Here is a 20,108-nt window from a genome sequence, read left to right on the forward strand (position 1 = left end):
CAGCTGGTGGGCCGGCAATTGAGCATGGCCACACCCATTCCTTGATGATACTGCTGGGATATGAGGATTTCCAGATGCGCGGGATGAGTGGGTTTCCACATGACCAGAAGCTCTCAGAACACTTGCAGGATACTGTCAGCAGTCAACAGTGTGAACGGCCAGGTACCTGGAAGTTGCAGCTAAGGGGTGAGTTTAAATGAATATATGCAGCAATGGGGTCTCAGCCAGGTCACTCCGATCCCGAAGGGATAATCCGAGCACACGTAGTTGGCACCAAGTTGCTCCCCGCTACTCCCCGAGGTCCAGGCATACACCACCCAGCAATCCGAAAAGTTCAAAAACTTCCCTCCTTACTTCCTCTCAACTGCCATGGCAAACAGGCCCTCCTTGTAAATACTTGCACAAATTCATGCCCATGTAACTCCTGGCTGTAAGGCTGCAGCACCACAGGGCTGGAGAATTGAGCTTCCAGCCATTAGTCAAATGCCGTTAGTGTAAATGATCAATTTAGTGGGGCAGGGCCTCTTAGAGATGGCAAGCCGGGCTACATAGAGATCCGGGCACCATCTTTAATGGGCACCCTGATCTGGTCTCTTCTGCTCCAGTAAGGGTGGAATTCCGCCTGGACCGGTCTTTCCATCTCCCCAGTTAGCACCATGTGTTTTATTTTTGATAAAACCGGGTCCCTTTGGGCGCATAAACAAATGTTTTGTGTGGCCACTGGAGGGGTGTCCAGGAAATGTAATGTCATTGCCGTTTCCTCTATTTTGGGTACTAAAGGCGGGGCGTCCGGTAATGGCAGCCTGCTTAGTGCATCAGCCTTTGCCTCCCGGGTTCCTGCTGATGCTCCAGTTGATACTGGTACGCCACCAGTAGTAGGGCACAGCGTTGGATCTGGGCCAAAGCTATTAGTGGTATTGCTTTGTCTTCTTTCAACAAACCCAGCAATGGCTTGTGGTCTGTAACTATCATGAATTTCCGCCTGTACAAGTACTGGTGAAATTTCTTCACCACGAAGATCACAGCCAGTCCTTCCTTTTCGATTTGGGCGTACTTTCATTCTGCTGCTGCCAGCGTCCTGTAAGCAAACGCTATAGGTCGTACCTGTCCGTTTTGCCCTCTATGTGCCAAAACTGCACCAGCGCCATATGAAGACGCGTCGCAGGTGAGGACCAACTCTTTCCTGGGGTCATAGTGCCACGTTGTTTTCTGAGGAAAGCTGTTCTTTTATCTTCTTGAAAGCCCTGTCTTGGCGGGCGGACCACTCCCAGGCTTGCCCCTTTTTTAGTAATTGGTTTAGGGAGTCCAAGATGGAAGCTTTGTTCTGTATGAACTTTCCATAATATGTCACCAGTCCTAAAAAGGATCTTAATTCCTGGATTGTGGTGGGGGCTGGGGCATCTTTAATCACCCTCACCCGATCCTCCAAAGGGTGTAGCCCTGATTTGTCAACCTTGTGCCCCAGATAGGTTACTTGAGGTGCTAGGAAAATACATTTCTCCCTCTTTCGGCGCACGCCTGCTGCTGAAAACCTCCTAAGGACTTCCTCCCGGTTTTGCAGGTGTTATGCCTTTGTTTTTCCTGTAATGAGGACGTCGTCCAGGTAAATGGCGACTTGTGGTAGCCCTTGCAATATATTCTTCATTGTCCTCTGGAATATCGCACAAGCTGCCGATACCCGAAGGGTAATCTTGTATAGTGAAAAAGGCACTTCAGGGTGTTTATCGTTGAGAATTTTTGGGACTCTTCGTCCAGCTCCAGCTGTAGATATGCATGGCTCATATCTAGCTTTGAGAATAGGAGCCCTTCAACCAGCTTTGCATACAAATCCTCAATCCGGGGAATTGGGTATTTGTCCAGTTGTGAGTAGCGATTAATCGTTTGTTTGAAATCTCCACAAATGCGGACCGAGCGGTCTGACTTATGGATAGGCACCACAGGTCCTGCCCACTCTGCAAACTGGACCAATTTTATTATTCCCTCACGCTCTAAACGTTTTATTTCCATGTCGACTTTCTGCCTTAATGCGAAGGGCACTGGTTGGGCTTTGTAGAATTTTGGGACTGCCTCTGGAACTACATGCAATGTCACCTTTGCTCCCTTTATTGTTCCAAGCTCTTCTCGGAAAACCTCTGGGTATTTGCGTAGGAGTTCGCTCAGGCGGTTGCTTTCTAACTGGAAAAGTTTACCCAATCCAGCTAGGTCTCTTTTAGCCTGTTTTGTCCCAATAAGCTTGGCCCCACACCTTTCACTACCATTAAAGACAGTCTAACCAGTTGCTCTCCATAAACCACAGTTACATGCGTTCACTCCCTGTTATATACACAGAAAGGGGATCCCTGATTGGGCCACTAATCAGGGAACTCGTATTCTAATTGGCCAATCTCAAAGGCTTGGCCTAAATCATTGCAGAAATCTTATAAGGGAGTGGGGCGTTAACTATTGGCAATTTCAGTGAGTTAAAAGCTCAGTCATTGGTTTGGGTAAAGCAATTCAATAGCTGACATCTCACCTACTTAGTGTGTCATCTTTAAACTGAGAGATTCCAGCTCTGCAAACACTGCTGCATGGGGAGTTTGGTTCCTGGACATATATCTGTGTGAAAGAATACTGTGCAGTTACTGCAGTGAGACCTTCATCTCCAAAACCTACATTCACATCCGTTCTAGATCATTGGGATGAAGTTCGGATAGCAGATGAGGCCTGGGCTCAGTCTAATTTGCAATCGCACTCAGAGACAAACATGACAGACTGAGTGGAGATTTTATGCCACATCACTGCCTTGCTGGTGCAGAGAGCATTTACTCGGATGGGAGGCTGGGGGTTGCTGGAGACCTGTCACCTTCCAAAGTCCATCCCAATTAAATGCAGGACAGGAAGGCCATGGACAGCCTTCCTGCCCCTCTGCCAACTGATGCTCTTAAGTGGTAATTAATGCCAAAGGGCTTCATTTTGCTACTGTTAGTATTAACCCAGTGAGGTTGGGCCTGTTGCTGTGCAAGGCCCATGAAAAGAAAATCTTCTCGGGATTGCTTGCAGTCTCTGGGGTATTGGGGGCATGTCCTTGTTCAAATTCATTCAGTGCCTGAGATTGAGGGACCCAGAAGTAGGAAGGGACACAAGAGTCGGGGCTCATCCCTTGCTGCCACCCCTCGCTGCGACAACTCTGCTGCCATCACTTAGCCCAGGCCTGGGTCTTTTCTCAAAGCTGGACCTTGGGCGGCATCATTCTGGCAGCAGCCACCGCCTCCCCGATTACGCTGCTGAGCAAAAGAGCCAGCATCTCCCAGTGGACAGAATCTCCTGCGCCCAATCCTGGGACATGATCACACAAAAGGCCCACTGCAGACTCTTTGCTGCCTGGTTGGCTCATGATTCTGAAGTGGGCCTTCGCCAAAAGAGGTGGCATTGCCTCCATTAAATCTCCCCGCCCCTTATCACACTCCTCACCCCGCCCCACCACACCACCCGAAGCGCAACGCCACGCGAGATTCAACGCAATCTCATGAGACGTTGCAATGTGAAAGCCGTCCACAATGGGTGGGATCACTTTTTAGCAAATCTGCACATTAGAGAAAAACAGCTTTGGATTCATTCTCTTTGCCTCAGAGACCTTGGGCAAACGGGACCAGATGGAACGGCACCCATGGCGGTCTGACGTCACCAGCTGTATGCCTCTCACTACAATGGGCGGAGTCCCCACAGTACAAAACAGGGTTATGTGCCGTCTCGGCCCCTTATTCCCATTCAGGCCCCTTATTCAACGTGAATCGCGTTGTGAGTACCAGGAAACACACGGCTAAACGTGCTCGCTAGGCGACTTTGTTCCCCTTTGGGAAGATCTCACCCTGTATCTAATCACACCATATCTGACCTAGAAATGCTCAAGGTTTCGAATGGAGTTGGGGGCGATGGATCAGGCGTTACGGGGAGAAGGCAGGAGAATGGGAATGAGAAACATAATAGCCATGATCGAATGGTGGAACACAGCCGATGGGCCGAATGGCCTAATTCTGCTCCTACATTTTATTGGGGGGGGGGGGGGGGGGACAGGTGAAAATATCAGCCCTGGCAGTAGAGGGGTGCCCACCATCAGCACCACACTCCCCACAGTGGAAACCTGGCTGCCTTTCCTGTAAAAGATGACTGAAAGTGCACCTTCTGTGGTGCACCTTCTGTGGTGCACCTTCTGTGGTGCGCCCCCCCCCCCCCCCCGCCAGTTGGGTGCACATCTAAATCTTGAAGCCCTCCAGCTTCCAAGAGCCCACCATCCCTCCAAGTATACCCACCTCGATGCTGCTGCATGACCCTGGGCAAGTGCACAGTCAATTGCAGCTCCTTTCGCCCTGGAGTCACAGCACAAGTGAATTAACCAATAATGCTTATTAAAAATCCCTAAGTGTTTCGCCCTTAGCTGACCAATACTTACAGTCACCAGAAACACAATTACTATTTATTTATAACAAGAATGATGAAATATGCAGTTAACCCAATGGATAACGACAAGCTAATCTACTATCCCTTTTAACTGTCCGTCCCCCCCCCCCCCAACACACACACACACACACACACACACACACACACAGAGGGGGCAAGGGGTAAAAATATTAAGGATGAAGGTCAAAAGATAAAAATCTTTGCTCCCAAAGGCAGTTTTCTAGCACTTTCCTCACAGCACGCTCGCTGATTAAAGTCTCTCGTTTACAGCGGGGAATGGTCTTCCTTGCAGAGTCATTCATTTAGGGTCCCAGCAGGTTAGGAAATACTAGCAGCAGGCTTTCTGGGGAGACACCTTATTTCTTATCAGAGTGGGCCTTCAGCTTGAGGCTCAGGCCTTTTTCTTTCTTGCGTCACTATATTTCACATCAAACCCTGCTTCCAGTTTGTGGTTGGACTTCAAGTCGCTGCAGTCTCAAGGGAATGACACCCAGTCTTACTGGAGGGAGAATCAGCCCTCACAGTTACCTTTTGGAGAGGAATAGTCAGATAATTTTGGAGATAATTAATTAGAACGCTTCATCCAAGCTGCAGAATCAAAAATGAAGCCAGGCTGGAACTTCTTGATTCCAGTGGGATCAAACCTGACCACCGCCTGTTACCAGGCAGGGCACAGCCTCTGAGGCCCATTCATCAGCCATTGACCAAATCAATCCAACTGAGTCATCACCAACACTGGTCAATCAGCAATCTAATTCAGCACAGCCTTCTGGATCCTGCTGTTTGAATTAAAGGCACAGGGTGCCTTAAAGACACATGTCCATGGATCAAAAATAAAAGAAAGGGGAAACAAGGGAATAAATAGGGAATAAACAGGAACAGACAGGAAGGGTCCTTACAATGCCAATTAAGAGTTCATCCATGTGAGGGCAGCACGGTGGCACAGTGGGTTAGCCCTGTTGTCTCACGGCGCTGAGGTCCCAGGTTCGATCTCGGCTCTGGGTCACTGTCTGTGTGCAGTTTGCATATTCTCCCCGTGTTTGTGTGGGTTTTGCCCCCACAACCCAAAGATGTGCAGGCTAGGTGGATTGGCCACGCTAAATTGCTCCTTAATTGGAAAAAATGAAGTGTGTACTCTAAATTTAAAAGAAAAAAAAAAGAGTTCATCCATGTGAAACCTTTAACTATCAGTTTCTCACCAGAGGCGTTCTCCTGAACAAACCTGTTTCCTGTTGCTGCAGCGCAAATTCAGCCCTAAATGGCCAATGAGGTACATGTTTCACTTCACAGCACTAACATTCCTCTCCTTGAGCACAAAATTCACGCATGCAAAAAAATAAATACCCCTACTCCTACTTGAATTGGGTTGGCTAATACCCAACCATGGAGCTCAAAAATTTGAGAAGCTTTGAAAAATAAAACTGACAAGCTGGAGAGCAAAATGATATTTATTTGTAACCTTCCATTCACAGCATATAATCAACCATTTTGGAGGCAAACAAAGATTGTTCACAGACTGTGTGGATATATTTTCAAAGCTCAATATATTCTTTTACAAAGAAAGATGCAACCAAAAAGGAAAAGCTTTATGTCAAAAGCCAACTTGATGAACTGAATTGTTTAAAAATACTTTTTCTTTTCTTTCAAACACAGGAGAAACCAGCCTGTGAGATACCAAACAGTATGTTACATGATCCATTTGAATTTGTCACAGCAATGATAATGCGGCAGGCCAGCTTGTTCGAGAGACTGACTATATTTGCTTTTGATAACTCAAATGTGCTGTCCAATAATTAGGAAAACATTGTAAAACTAAATATTTGTACTTCTAAACACTACTTAAAATAAGTGACAGATTTTGAGCGTTTAAGTTTATCTTTTTCCCTACCTTCAACTAGTACATGAGACAAAGTCCAGGCCAAAGAGAGAGTCACAATCATCACTGAAGTATTGCCATATTACTATTTTATCGATTATCGGTTTCAGAACTTGATTGTGAGGACTCTGCTTTATTAGACATCTGTATCCATTTATCTTGCCATAAGAGTAATTTAAAGGTTTTCAATGAAGTTACACTGAATCCTGCATCAAAAGGTTATATCCAAATGTCGAATTGTCACAAAATATTTTGTAATTACCCGCTTCTCAGTGAAAGAAGGAAGGAATAAGGGAAATTATGAAAGGGTGCTTACTTTCAAATCTGACTTTATAAACAGGACCATTTAATTCAAAGTGGCTTGGTACAGATTTTCACCGTACCCAGTAAGGAAGAATATGATTTTTAGCAGAGAAACAGCATGGCAAAACACTGCCCTTCAATCTTGACAATTGACATTACACTATTAACAAGAGCAGGGAACAGCTACTAAAGTATGATTCATTTTAAACTGCTACTTTAAAATCCCAGGCAAGAACATGCTCTTAAGAGTATTAGCAGCCTTATGGGGAGATGGCACCGTGGTGGTAATGTCACTGGACTAGTAATCCAGTAAAAGCTCAGAGGACATGGGTTCAAATCCCATCATGGCAGCTGGTGGAATTTAAATTCAATCTGGAATTGAAAATTGGGCAACAAATGATGAGCATCAAATGCTGGCCTTGCCAGTGATGCTCATGTCCCATGAATAAAACAAAGAAAACCCTTGTAAATATTGGTGAGATTTTACTGGTTTAATAGTTTATATTCACAGTAGAGTTTGGTTGTGGAATGGTCTTGTGAGCCAAGTTTCATTGATTTAAAACTAGGTTTTGCACTATATGAATCAAATGTTTTTTTTTTCAAATCTGCTCTTGGTATAACAGAATTGTCTGTCCATTTCAGTCCACTTTGAAGCAGTCACATTTTCTGACAGGACAAGTTGCGATAACAATTTTAAAAGTAGATATATTAAAATTTGCCCTCGGCATGTTAAGCTAAAAGGATTTCTGGTTAACGATAACACTTTACCTAAATAAATCATTTTTAATTGATTTAGCTACAAAACTGACTAATGTTCGCTGCCGAAGAACTATTTAAAAAGTTCAGCTTTAGCACTTATTCCTAAGAAGTTCTGTGCAAAGAATACGCGAAACATTAACTGTTTCTTTATCTACAGATGCTGTCAGATCTGCCGAGTTTATCCAGCATTTTCTGTATTTATATTATATATAAAGGATACTTTGCTGGCCTACTCTTGTTGCTGTGTTAATGTAATTTCTACTTTCAAGAAAAGCCATGGCATTTTCAGATCATGATCGTGAATAATATTTGTAACAAAACGAAGATGCAATACCAGAGACTCAGCAGTTGTACATACAAATAAACCTATTACATACACTTTTATAGCAACTGTTATTAACAGTTGAGGGACAATTCATTTACAGTATAAAAAATTAGTCAGCCATGTTATTCAGCCAAGCAATGTGGCAGTGACTTCGACACACACAAGTCTGTTTTGGTCGACAACTTTTGGTCATCAGTTATGCTATGATCTGTGATTATGGCTGTAACGGAACTTCCAGAGAATCAGATGTTTCAACTGGTGTAAACATTATGGCAAATCAAACTGTGCAAATGAGGTGGAAAGCACATAATCGCAACAAAGACATAAAATTCAAGTTAGCTGCTGAACCAAATTCTCAAACATGTAATGCTATTAAGGATACAATTATACCATGGCTGTAGAGAGCATGGCAGTGAAGGAAACTTTTTGTTTCCTGGGACGGGGGTAATGAAATATTTTAATTAATAAATTGCACCAAAGAGATATTGAAGGAATGTTCATTCATGTACAATCGCACCTCATACCTATCAAGTGATGAATAATTGTCAAAGTTCAAAGTTATTCCTCAATTATGCCTGCAGCGGAATTATCCCCTGGCTGGATCCTCCGGTCCACCGGCAGTGCAACCACGCCCGTGGGTTTCCCGAAGGCGTAGGGTGTCCACAATGGGAAACCCCAGTGGCCGGCTGCGGGCAGGGAGAATCCCGATGCCGGCGGGTGCACGCTGCACAGGAAAACGCGGCTGAAGGACCAGAGAATCCTGCCCCAATGTATTATTGGTTAAAATTTGTGTAACATTGTTATCCATGTATTTCCAGTATGTTTTTTGTTCTTTTAAAAATGAACTGAAAAAGTGAACAACAACAGCTTATATAGATATACCTCTTTTTAATGTAATAAAAGATCCCAAGGTGCTTCAGAATATGGCATTGAGCCACTTAAGCAGATATTAGGACAGATGACCAAAAGCTTAATCAAAGAGATAGGTTGAAAGGAGTATCTTAAAGGACAGAAGCGAAAAAGAGAGAAGTCTTGGGAGGGTCTTCCAGAGCTTGGGGCTAGGTAGCTAAAGGCAAGGCCTTCATTAAGGAGTAATTCAAATTGGGATTGTTTTTAGACACTGGAATTAGATACCTCAAGAGAGTTGAAAGGCTGGAGGAGGTAACAGAGATAGGGAGGGGCCAAGACATGGGGAACTTTGAAAACAAGATGGAGATCTTTCAAACTGAGGCAAGAACACAGGATGCTTGAAAAACTCAGCAGACCAGGCAGCAACTGTAAGGAGAGAAATAGTTAACCGAGAGCCAGTGCAGGTCAGCGAAGACAGGGGTGATGGCTGAACAGGATTTAGTACGGGTTTGACATGGGCAGCAAGGTTTGGATGACCTCAAGCTTACGGAAAGTAGGATGCGAGAGGCCAGCCTTGACTGCATTGGATTAGTCAGATCTTGGAGATAACAAAAGCATGGATGAGGGTTTCAACTGTAGAAGAGTTAAGACAGGGGCAGAGTCATGAAATGTTATAAAGGTGGAAATAGGTTCAACGTTCACCATCCAGAGGCAGAAGTAATGCTTCCACTCTAGATAACACTGCAGCCTTAAAATATCTGCAGTAGATTAGTTTATGAATGTATTCCTTTGCTCAGTAGATAATAATGTCAAATCAAAATTCCATTGATATAGTTGCCAAAGGAACAAAAAATGAACAGGTCAATTCTGTACACACTAATCTTTGTACAGTGTAATTTTGAGTCCTAGAGAACAAAATGCTGTTCCTAGTTTACACTGACACATTCAATATATACCTCCTGCAGTGCCTGAACTTGTTTAGACTTGAACATAAGAACTAGGAGCAGGAGTAGGCCATCTGGCCCCTCGAGCCTGAAAGAGACAAGCGGGGCATTGGGTTTGGAGATCCACCTTTTCAGGGACTCTTAATCTAAAATTATCCATCAAATATCTGGATGTGCCTTATTAACTATGAAATTCATTTCAATGTAACAGTATACGTAAATCAAAGGAGAAAATAGAGGGTGCATTGACAGAAATCTTTAATCTTCTCAAGGTTCAGTTCAGCATGATTGTATATTATTTATATTCAGGGTTATGCAAGTTGATAAGTTTATTATTTAAGAGATGAAAGTTAAAAATATTTCATTCAGGTTTCCCATTAACTTAGTGATTGTTTAGTAACTGATTAGTAACTGCAACACAGATCAGGACGGTTCCAGATTTGATCCCTGGCTCTGACTACTATCTAGAATCGCTGACTGGATGTCAGATAACAATAGGATCTGGTTCAGCTGTGATAGCATCCCCACAGTGCAGAAGGAGGTCATTCGGTCCATTGAGTCTGCACCAACCCTTCCAATATGCACTCTACCCATGTCCACCCCATCCTATCCCCATAACCCCATAACCTAACTGCATAACCCTGGGCACTAAGGGGCAATTTAGCACGTCCAATCCATGTGCTGCAGTCAAATAGCCTGCTGTCAAACTCACACAAGAATAAACATCACTTGCCAGTGGGGAGCTGGTGCCCGCATAACTTTAGCCCAGTAGTTAAGATCTATAAATCAGTGATAGAAAGAGAGAACCATATAGATGATATTTTGGTTAATTTTCCAATATCACACTCCTAATAATAATTTTTGTGCAGGATTAATGATGCCACTGAGGTTGTGAAAAAGCTTCATTTCAAGAAGAAGGTCTTTGAAATTTGAATTAACACAGAAAATGGTCAGAAGGGGAGCAGGACTAGGCGACTTGGTCTTGCAATGAGTTGGCACAGACACAACAGGCTGAGCGGCCTCCATCTGTGCTGTAACCATTCCATAATTCGACAAAATGTTTAGTTGAATAATTAAGTTTTAAGCCATGAAATGCAACACTCACTTTGGTTTGATTTTACTTTGCATTATAAATGGTGCATAATAAGAGGAACGCAATGAGGTATTTAAGAAAATTGGCAAATTTACTTTTAAGATGATTTGAATACATTTCTAATTTAGCACCAAAATACGTTTTGGAACCCAATACTGAGAAATCAGTCTCAAGGTGATTTTATCATAGAATTTACAGTGCAGAAGGAGGCCATTCGGCCCATCGAGTCTGCACCGGCTCTTGGAAAGAGCACCCTACCCAAGGTCAACACCTCCACCCTATCCCCATAACCCAGTAATCCCACCCAACACTAAGGGCAATTTTGGACACTAAGGGCAATTTATCATGGCCAATCCATCTAATGTGCACATCTTTGGACTGTGGGAGGAAACCGGAGCACCCGGAGGAAACCCACGCACACACGGGGAGGATGTGCAGACTCCACACAGACAGTGACCCAAGCCGGAATCAAACCTGGGACCCTGGAGCTGTGAAGCAATTGTGCTATCCACAATGCTACCGTGCTGCCCCAACAGACAGACAGAATAAGTGCGCGTGGGTGCAGCTGAAGGACTGACAGAAGTGAGCAGTGACAGGACTTCAAAGGGGATACGTTTCAGGTTCAGACTAAGCCTATTCACAAAAAGAGGAAAGATGGGCATTTAAAGTCACAGTTCTGTGCTTTACAAGGAAATAGAGGTTAAAATAAATTAGGAAAAGGTTGGTCAGGTAAAGAATACAAAAGAAAATCAGACAGAATGTAAAGTGACAGGGGAATTGAAAAAGGATTGAAGAAGGGCAAGAGAGAATATGAGAAAAGGTTAGAGGGGAGTGTAAAAGGAAACCACAAAATCTTGATTAATATAAAAAAAGTTAAACGATAGTCAAAGGAATAGTGGGGTTGATTAGGGACAAAGAGGAAAACCTACTTACGGAGGCAGAAAATGTGACTCAGGCACCGAATGAGTACTTTACATTTGTCTATCATAAATGAGGATGAAGTTAAAATGGGAGTAAAGGAGAATAGATTAAGAGATATTAGATAGGATCAAAAAAAGAATAGAAAGGCCAGGTTGGCATCACTCAAAGTTAACAAGGCAGAACCATTACCTGCAACCTGATATCAGTGGTGGGGAAACTACAAGATCATTGTCAAAGACAAAAGTTATTCCATGGAACCAAAAATAGGACAGTGGGTACTTGACCATGTAATTGGCTACTAATAGGAGGGCGAGATTAGTGGTGAGCGCATGGTTTTCAGACTGGACAGCAGTACGCAGTGGGGTCCTCTAAAGTTATTGCTTTCTTTTTTTATATAAAAATAATCCGAGCATTTGTCTAAGGTATTACAATTTCAAAGTTTGTCGCTGATACAAAACTTCACACAGTAAATAGTAAGCAGGATAGCAGCAGGCCTCAGGTGGAGATAGAATCACTACAGTGCAGAAGACAACCATTCGGCCTATAGAGTCTGCACCGATCTGAAAGAGCACCTACCCAGGCCCACTCCCCCCCTCCCCCCCCCCCTTCCCCCCCCCCCCCTCCCCCCATAACCCCAGAATTCTACCTAACCTGCACACCTTTGGACTTTGGGAGGGAACCGGAGCACCCGGATGAAATGCACACAGATACGGGGGGAAAGCGTAAACTCCACACAGGCAATCATCTAAGGGTGGAGTTAAACCCAGGTCCCTGGCGCTGTGAGGCAGCAGTCCTAATCACTGTGCTGCCCATTGGTGAAATGGCAGACACATGGAAGATGCAGTTTAAATGTGAAGTGATCTGCTTTGGGGGGGGGGGGGGGGGGGAAACGACAACAGAGACAGTCTAATCTAAAAGGTAGTACTTCTGATGGGGATGCAAGAGCAGAGGTATATGGATAGAAAGGGTAATTAAGAAAATATATGTGAATCTTAGCTTTGTAATTAGGGACAGTGATTGCAAAAGCAGGAAGTCATTCTGAACCTTTATCACTGAGTTGGAATATTGTGTACAATTCTGGGCATGATCGGAAGAATGTTAAGTCCTTGGAAATTAAGTTGACTATGATAAGACTGGAGGTGAGGCACTTGTGTTATGTACAGCTTGGTGAAGCTAGGATTGCGGTTCCCATAGAACAAAGAACGCTAAGGGGAGAAATGATAGAGGAAGTCAAAATATTTGATAGAAAAAGGAGAGAGAGAATATCTTCTCTGATAAATGGTTGATAACTAGAGGTCACAGATTTAAAATAATTGGCAACAGGACTAAACGGGAAAGGAGGAGAAGTTATTCCTATGCAGGAAGTTGTTATGATTTGGAATGCACTGCCTGAAAGGTTGATGGAATCAGATTGCACAGGAACTTCAGAAAGTTGATTGAACATTTATATCATACAACTAATTTGCGAGATTATGGGGAGAAAGCTAGGGTGAGGGACTAAATTGTATAACTTTTCAAAGAGCTAGCACAGGCACAATAAACTAGAAGATTTTGGAATACGCTGCGTTAAGTAAATGGCCAACACCGGCTCATATTGAAGAAATAATTCTAATTCTGTAATTCTAAGGATGACATAACATGAACAATTAAGTTTGAGTAGTTCATGTGGTTGTCTGAGCTGGAGAAAGCCTGCTTCTTTGAGGTAACGATGGAGTATTTATTACATGCTTGCAATTTCAAACGGGATTTAATTAATTTTCCTAGATGTTCTGTTAATAATGAATAACAAGTGTAAATTAGTGACTGTGTCACCAAAGAATACAATCAAAACATGATTGCCATAAGTAATTCATTGTGTAAAGTGCTGTGAGGTATTTTAAGGTGCTATTTAAGTGCTTTCAAGGGATAATGTGTTTGATTGACCAGAAAGTCAAAGTAAACCCATTGTATAAACCATCATTTGTCAGTTTGTTTGTCCTTACTGAAATTCTAGGCCGCTCAGTTCTACAACAATTTGTACCACTTATGAAGCTCTAAGGTAAATCAAGCATCTGTTTTGGCAACAGCTTGTAATATCATGCATATTCCAGCAGATGGTGCTCCAGAGGTGTGATTTTGGTTTAAAAGTGCACACAAGTCCATAGGGGTTTGTCTAAATTTTAACTTTATTGTTGCACCAAACACCATTCAAATAAAAATCTTATTGGACCAAGAATTTTCACAATTAAACACAATTAGGGGATTCATGGACAAATCATCTGCCACATTTTATTGATCAGTATATGTTAAAGTACCGAACTCCCACAAGAGTGCCAAGAGATTAGATTTAAAAATGACCGGAATGCATATTTCTGATGGGAAAACATTTCACCGATCATAATGTATAATTGTTGAGTCCTTAATTGCACACATTTATCTTGAATCTCCATTTTTCACAAGCAATGCTTCAAGTTTTTATGAATATAAAATGTTTCTCTGACAATTGCTCTTTGCTTCAATCAGTAAAAATGAGTTTTCAGTAAAACTTTCTAAACTTTGTGTTAAGTCAGCAGGATCACCAAAATTTCTCCTGAGGTAGGTTTACTTAAATGTGTGATTTGCCTTAAATGTAACCACGATTTGTACTTAACTGAGGTACAATACAAATCTGTGCCATATCCCCTTTGGATAACAAGTGATTTGGGGGGAAAAAATCTGTAATACCCTCCAGGAATTTTCTTTCATTTTAATATAACAATTAGCACCTCACTGACATTCAAATATCCATCAACTTAAAGATGCACAACATAATTAAATTCCACAAATTCAAACAGTAAGTTGGTAAAATCATATAACATGTATATCATCTCATTCAGTCTTGTGGATATTACCGTTCCTTTTGGCAGAGGAGGGTGATGCACAAGAACAAATTCTAAGCAAGCATCAGAACAGATGCTATATATCTTGAAACCGAACTTACTGATTTTGACATGGTGGGCAAGAGAGAAAGATATTTTCTAAAGGTTATATGCAACAAAACTACAGGCCTTTATAAAAGTGCTTGCATTTTAATTCTCCAGGTTGCACACACAAAAAAATCTTCGTCCAGGGTAACAGGCTTTAAATTAAAATTCCATTCATCTAGCATGTTTTGCATGCATTTCGTATCATGACAGTTTCAGTGGTTGTGAAGCACTATTAATTTCCCACCACCACATTGATAGGGCTTGAGGCTGTAATTACTGCCAGAAGCACCTTTGTGGCGACTGTCATCAGAATTCAACTGTTCCCCAGGTGCCAGAATGCCAACGTAGATGTAAGGTTCACAAAACGTGCCATCAGTAACAATAATCTTACACCACCAAACAACTTTCTCTTTTTACCCATCTTTCAGTCCTACCTCTGCTGTAACAAAACTCGTTGGCTCCCATTGTTGAACTGGATACAAGGCTCTCCTCATCATTCAAATGCATCATACGATTTGGTAGTGAGCTACCTAGAGCAACAATGTCCCTGTTTAATCCCTGTTCTATGTCGAGTTGGCTGGAGGAGGAGCATTGGGACAACAAAATCAGCCAGGATTTGCAATCCTTAACGCAATCCAGTGGTCCCTGATTAGAATTACATTTGTAATATGAAACCAGTGACACCCACTGTAGTCAAAAAGGTTGGCAACACTTAACTGACTGGGCTTACACGTGGAGTGTTCAATTGTCATTCAGAGAAGGAATTAGAGAACTACTGGCAGCTGGACAACATATCTACCATAAGTCTTCCAGACTGGAGGGGAGAACAATCAGGTTTAGGAAGAAACCCGGATGCAATAATTTAGATTTATGATTTGTTTTCCAGAAATTATTTTTAAAGTATCTATTTGGGAATTTGCATTTTGTCATATTTGTCAAATTCCCATCCATGATGTTGGAAATCTCCAGAATTAAGCAGAACATGGGGAAATTTGCCTGACGTATATGAACATCCACCAGCCACTAACTGCCCTGGGAATGCCACAGCCCAAACACCACTATTAGTTTGTAATAAGAGGTTCCATCTTTTGTTTTAACTACACATCTGAATTTTTAGACACTTGAAATTCGAGCATTTAGGAACCTCTCTTGATGCCAGTTCTTAATACGCCTCCAGTGTCCTTCATGTTAACTACAGATGGGCATCTAGAACATTTTCTTGACATTAACTCAAAATTTACATTGTAAATCCCCCTTCTTTCCCTCCCTCCTTTTACCAACTTACGGTTTGTTTTTGCAATGTGGTAAGCAGCAAATTCAGAACTGTTTTAACAATTATTTTTTCCTCTCAATCATGAATTGTGCATGTAACCTGTAGACAATAATTCAGAAACAACATTATTCACTGTAGTTGGGGAGAAGCACAAATGAATTGTATTTTGTGTACAGCAGCAACCAACCGAGAGACTGAAACTAAGAGAGGTAGTTGTGATTAAGGAAACCAAAGAATTTCCAACTGTTCAGTACAGTATTAATACTGCAAAATTATATGAAAACTGAGTAATGAACTGACTCCTGCTGAACAACCTATTAGGCAGATTTCACTAAGTAGTAAAGAAAGTTGTACTTTGCCAATATTTTTTATAATCAGCAACGTGGTATGTTATGTTGCCATTTCATTTGCCTCTTTACATCTATTATCACTTAAGTAGAAATATCCCATTTGCTTTCCCTTAGACTGGACATTGAATCACTTCCCAATAGTACCAATTTGTTTCAATGCGAAGCTCCTATTTAATTCAAGTGTGTTTTTTTCATTAAGAACCGAGAAAAAAACCACACCACAATTAATAGTAGCAGGACTACAATCTGGTGGTCATTTTTATTTATTGCAAAAATTCTCAGTATTTGTTCAAACTTTATGAAAGGGCACAGAGCCCAAATTGTTCAATTCAACAGTCTGAAAATTTTGTAGAAGAGATTTCATGGATTCAAAATTCTGATGGTTGGAAGTCACAGTAGACTATGAAAAAATACTTTATCATAGAACAACTGTTTGTTGATCAGTACTGGCTTGTATGTTAAGCGACATTTATAAGTGCACAATATTGTAAATTGTCATAACAGTAATTAATTATAAATTAAATACACTATCATGGGACATGGAATAATCTGCTATGACATCTTGACAAAGCATATCTAATGAAGCTATCACCAATTGTCCATAATGTTTAGTTTTTAAAAAGGACTTAAAGAAAATAAGCATTCCTTTCCTTGGTTCTGTTCTATTCTATTACAATGCTTTAAATCCATATCCAATGAGAATCGGTCCCTCAGCAATATGTAATGAGTGGGTTGATATTTGCAAATATTTAAATGTATGCATTTGTTCAATGATGACCAAAGACTTGTTTCCAGTATTCGTGATGCAGAAAAGCAGATGATAACAACAAATAACTTGGTCCTCTTTAGGTTCAACTGTGAGTTCCGTCTATGTAATGTTGGAATAAATTGATTAAACAAGCACAATTTGCCATGTCCGACCATGGATGGATAAAGTAGAATCACATCGAGTGGGATTCTCCGGTCCCCCAGCCGCGTGTTTTTTGGCCATGTCTCATTCGCTGACGGCGGGATTCTCTACACCTGCTGCTCATCAATGGGATTTTCCATTGAAGCCACCTCACGCCACCGAAAAGCCCATGGGCTGACGGCGGGAAAAGAGAATCCCAAAGGCCAGAGAATTCCAGCTCTTATCTCTAGTCTTTGTGGTGTTTGTTACATTAAAGCAATATTTAGCAATATAACTTGATTTTAGTTGGCGACAGGTATTATAAATCTATATCAGAAGGTACTTTATAAAGCACTTTATTTTCAATTAATACTTCAAGCACTGTATTCCAGATGCAGTTATTAATGCCATTTTACCACTAGTCACATTTTCTTCAGCATGTCATAAGTTAGGAGCCTAAAACCCAGACATGCAAGAGTAGCAAAAATTGAAGTAGAACTTTTAATGCATGTTTACCCCTTTATTAAACCTGAACCCAATATCTACTTCAACGTGGCTAAATTTTCAGCATCTTACAATCTTTCTACTTGATTAGTCAATGAATTTCGAGGGATTTTGCATCTGGTCCAGTATACCCAATTTGTTAAAGACAGTCTATATGATCCAGCAAACGGGATACTTTATCTTACTTGAATAATAATAAAAAACATTAAACTGTGTTGTCAGAGTATAAATCTTTATATTACTCTAAATGGGCTAGAAGCAATGCAGCAATTATAGTCTTCCACTGAAGGGGGCCAATAAACCCACCTTAGCTTTTGTGTTTGAATACATATTAATTAATAAAGCTGAGGAAAGTCAGTTGAAGCACAAACCAACAGTCGGGCACTATGTTGTTCTGGGCCAGGCAAAAGTGTGCAATTACTGTCAGAACCTATTTATAAAACTAACATTACTTTTGACATAGGAGTTTTAGAAAATGGAGAAATGGATTGGTCTCCATAAGCAAATACTTTTATTTTGCTGGTCTTACTAGAGGCTCTTAAACTATTATGGTTTAGAGTGAAACAATTTTCTTATTGGTGTTGTGCCTCGTGAAGTTCTTATGGACTAAATATCACTACAGAGGAGGGAAAATAATCTTTGCCTGCATGGCCACTGTTGACGGCACATTACTGCACTACAAGCGTGTTTAGCGACAGACCTAATCCTAATCCACTTGCGTGCAGTTCAGAGATTCTCTGGTCAAATGCCTTTCTTTGGGTAGAAGAGATTTTGCTGCTTCATATTACGGAAAATCAAACATGCATTCAAATACAAAAACAATGGAATAGTGAAAAGTCCTTGCTGAAAAAATGTTGCTCTTTTAAGTTTCGCACGTCACTTAAAGTGTATTTGCATGTCACAAAGAATGGTATATATTAACGTAAAAGTTAATCGATAATGTAGTATAAAAATTACTAGCTCCAGGCTAACTGTTATCTATTATATAGAGCCTAGAGAAATGCCTAGTCCTCTTAAATTCAGAAAGACAATTAGTATAAAATAAGAGATCATAATCTATTTCAAAGGCTAACATAGGTTTAACTACACTCTCCTAAGCCATGCCAAAAAACACGGCATTCTAAGCCATGTCTTAAACAAAAATAAGATTTGCGAAAGAAAAGCAAATACACAAGTGGATAGTTTTGTGGAAGATCATTCTACAAGCTAGAATGGAATTTCAATGCAAAGCTTGGGTTGACATTCTATTAAAATGTTGCAAGTTTGAAGAGTTGCAATTTGGAAGTACCATTATAATAGCCACTACAATTATCTTCATGTTAGCCAAGGTCATCACCTCCAATATGTGATGAATATTTCTATGTGAACCGTCAGCAACTGAACAAATGTACACTATTTTTGTTGAATGAAGATGTTGATCGGCATGGTCCTATTAGCTGGTTTAACTCGAAGCTGAGAAGCTTGAATGAAAAACGTGTGATGGGAGTCTCAAGATTTAGACTTCACCCTTTATTGAATGTCAGTTTCTTTGAAATACCTTGAACTGTACTAAAAGAAAAAAGTCCTGTAGTGTTCCAGTGCTGTTAAGACTATGATGAAAACAGTGTGATAGGGTTTTTAGTCCAGCTATTGACAGGAGCCATCTGTTGAATGAGGTAGTGGCAGTCTTGCAGATTTATTGATCATCTTCTGAGGACTCTGGTGAAGCATGTTTCTCTTCTTCTTGCTCCAGCTTTTCCTGCAAAAATAAAAATGAGAGTTGCCATCAAAGCACTTGGATAGAGAATTTGTAGAAATAAAATCCCCGTAAATCGGTTTGATTTTGGCTTCCAAGTGCATTTCCTCGTCGCTTGCACTACAGAATCCAGGCCAATTTACAGGACTGTGATGTAATTGTGAAATGAAAGTGAAAGAGTGCAAGACTGATCAGTAAGAAGGAAGAAACAGAGAAATACAAAGTACGCAAGAAAATTGAACGGTGATCTCTGAATTGGAATGAGCTGGGCAGGGGGTGGTGGTGGTGGGGGGGGGGGGGGGGGGGGGGGAAGCATGGAAAGGAAAGTTACGTTAAATGCCATAAAAGATAAGGCCAGAAAATGCCCTCGTCAGTTGGGAATACTTTGTGCACATTTACTTTAAAAAAATACCCTAGTGCATATTTTTCAAGGTATTTGCTTTGTCTTCATGAATTACAAACTTCCAAATTTAAAACAAAAGCCAAGTGAACAATTACTAAACAGCAACATCTCCATGAAGAAATAATTCAACTGTAAAACTTCACTTGAAGGATTAGGCATTCCAGGTGAGATACCAAGAAGACAACAGGAGTCAATCCTAGCACTGACAACATACATTTATCCAAATGTTCTTCTGTTATACCAGACTAAGCTTGCGTCACAGACAAACATCATGGATTCTAGTCGGTTGTGACAAGGCTTAAACAACATAATGGGCTACAAAGCAAAGCTGAGTAGAATCTCTGGCAGTAGCACATCCCTCCCTGATCAACTCAATGGGCAGGAAACCATCAAACCGCTGTCAACTGCCCCAGCATCCTCAGACACACCCATACCTACTAAAACAGCTTCCGAAGTCAGATCGGCCCTGTTGAAAGTGACGCCTCGGAAAGCGACTGGTCCT

General features: G+C 41.4%; 1 protein-coding gene across 2 annotated transcripts in view; it reads right to left on the minus strand.

Annotated features, from left to right (window-relative positions):
* Positions 1-18,962: 18,962 nt before the first annotated feature.
* hmga1a (high mobility group AT-hook 1a) overlaps positions 18,963-20,108 on the minus strand; it is a 127,342-nt gene continuing 126,196 nt past the window's right edge. For both annotated transcript variants that reach the window (XM_038820107.1, XM_038820109.1), the window contains one exon: positions 18,963-19,206. In XM_038820107.1, coding sequence (XP_038676035.1) covers positions 19,144-19,206 — 63 coding nt within the window. In that variant the 3' untranslated portion in view covers positions 18,963-19,143. The remainder of the gene's footprint in view (positions 19,207-20,108) is intronic.

The sequence above is a fragment of the Scyliorhinus canicula genome, chromosome 15 (genome assembly GCF_902713615.1).
Source record: "Scyliorhinus canicula chromosome 15, sScyCan1.1, whole genome shotgun sequence".
NCBI lineage: Eukaryota > Metazoa > Chordata > Chondrichthyes > Carcharhiniformes > Scyliorhinidae > Scyliorhinus > Scyliorhinus canicula.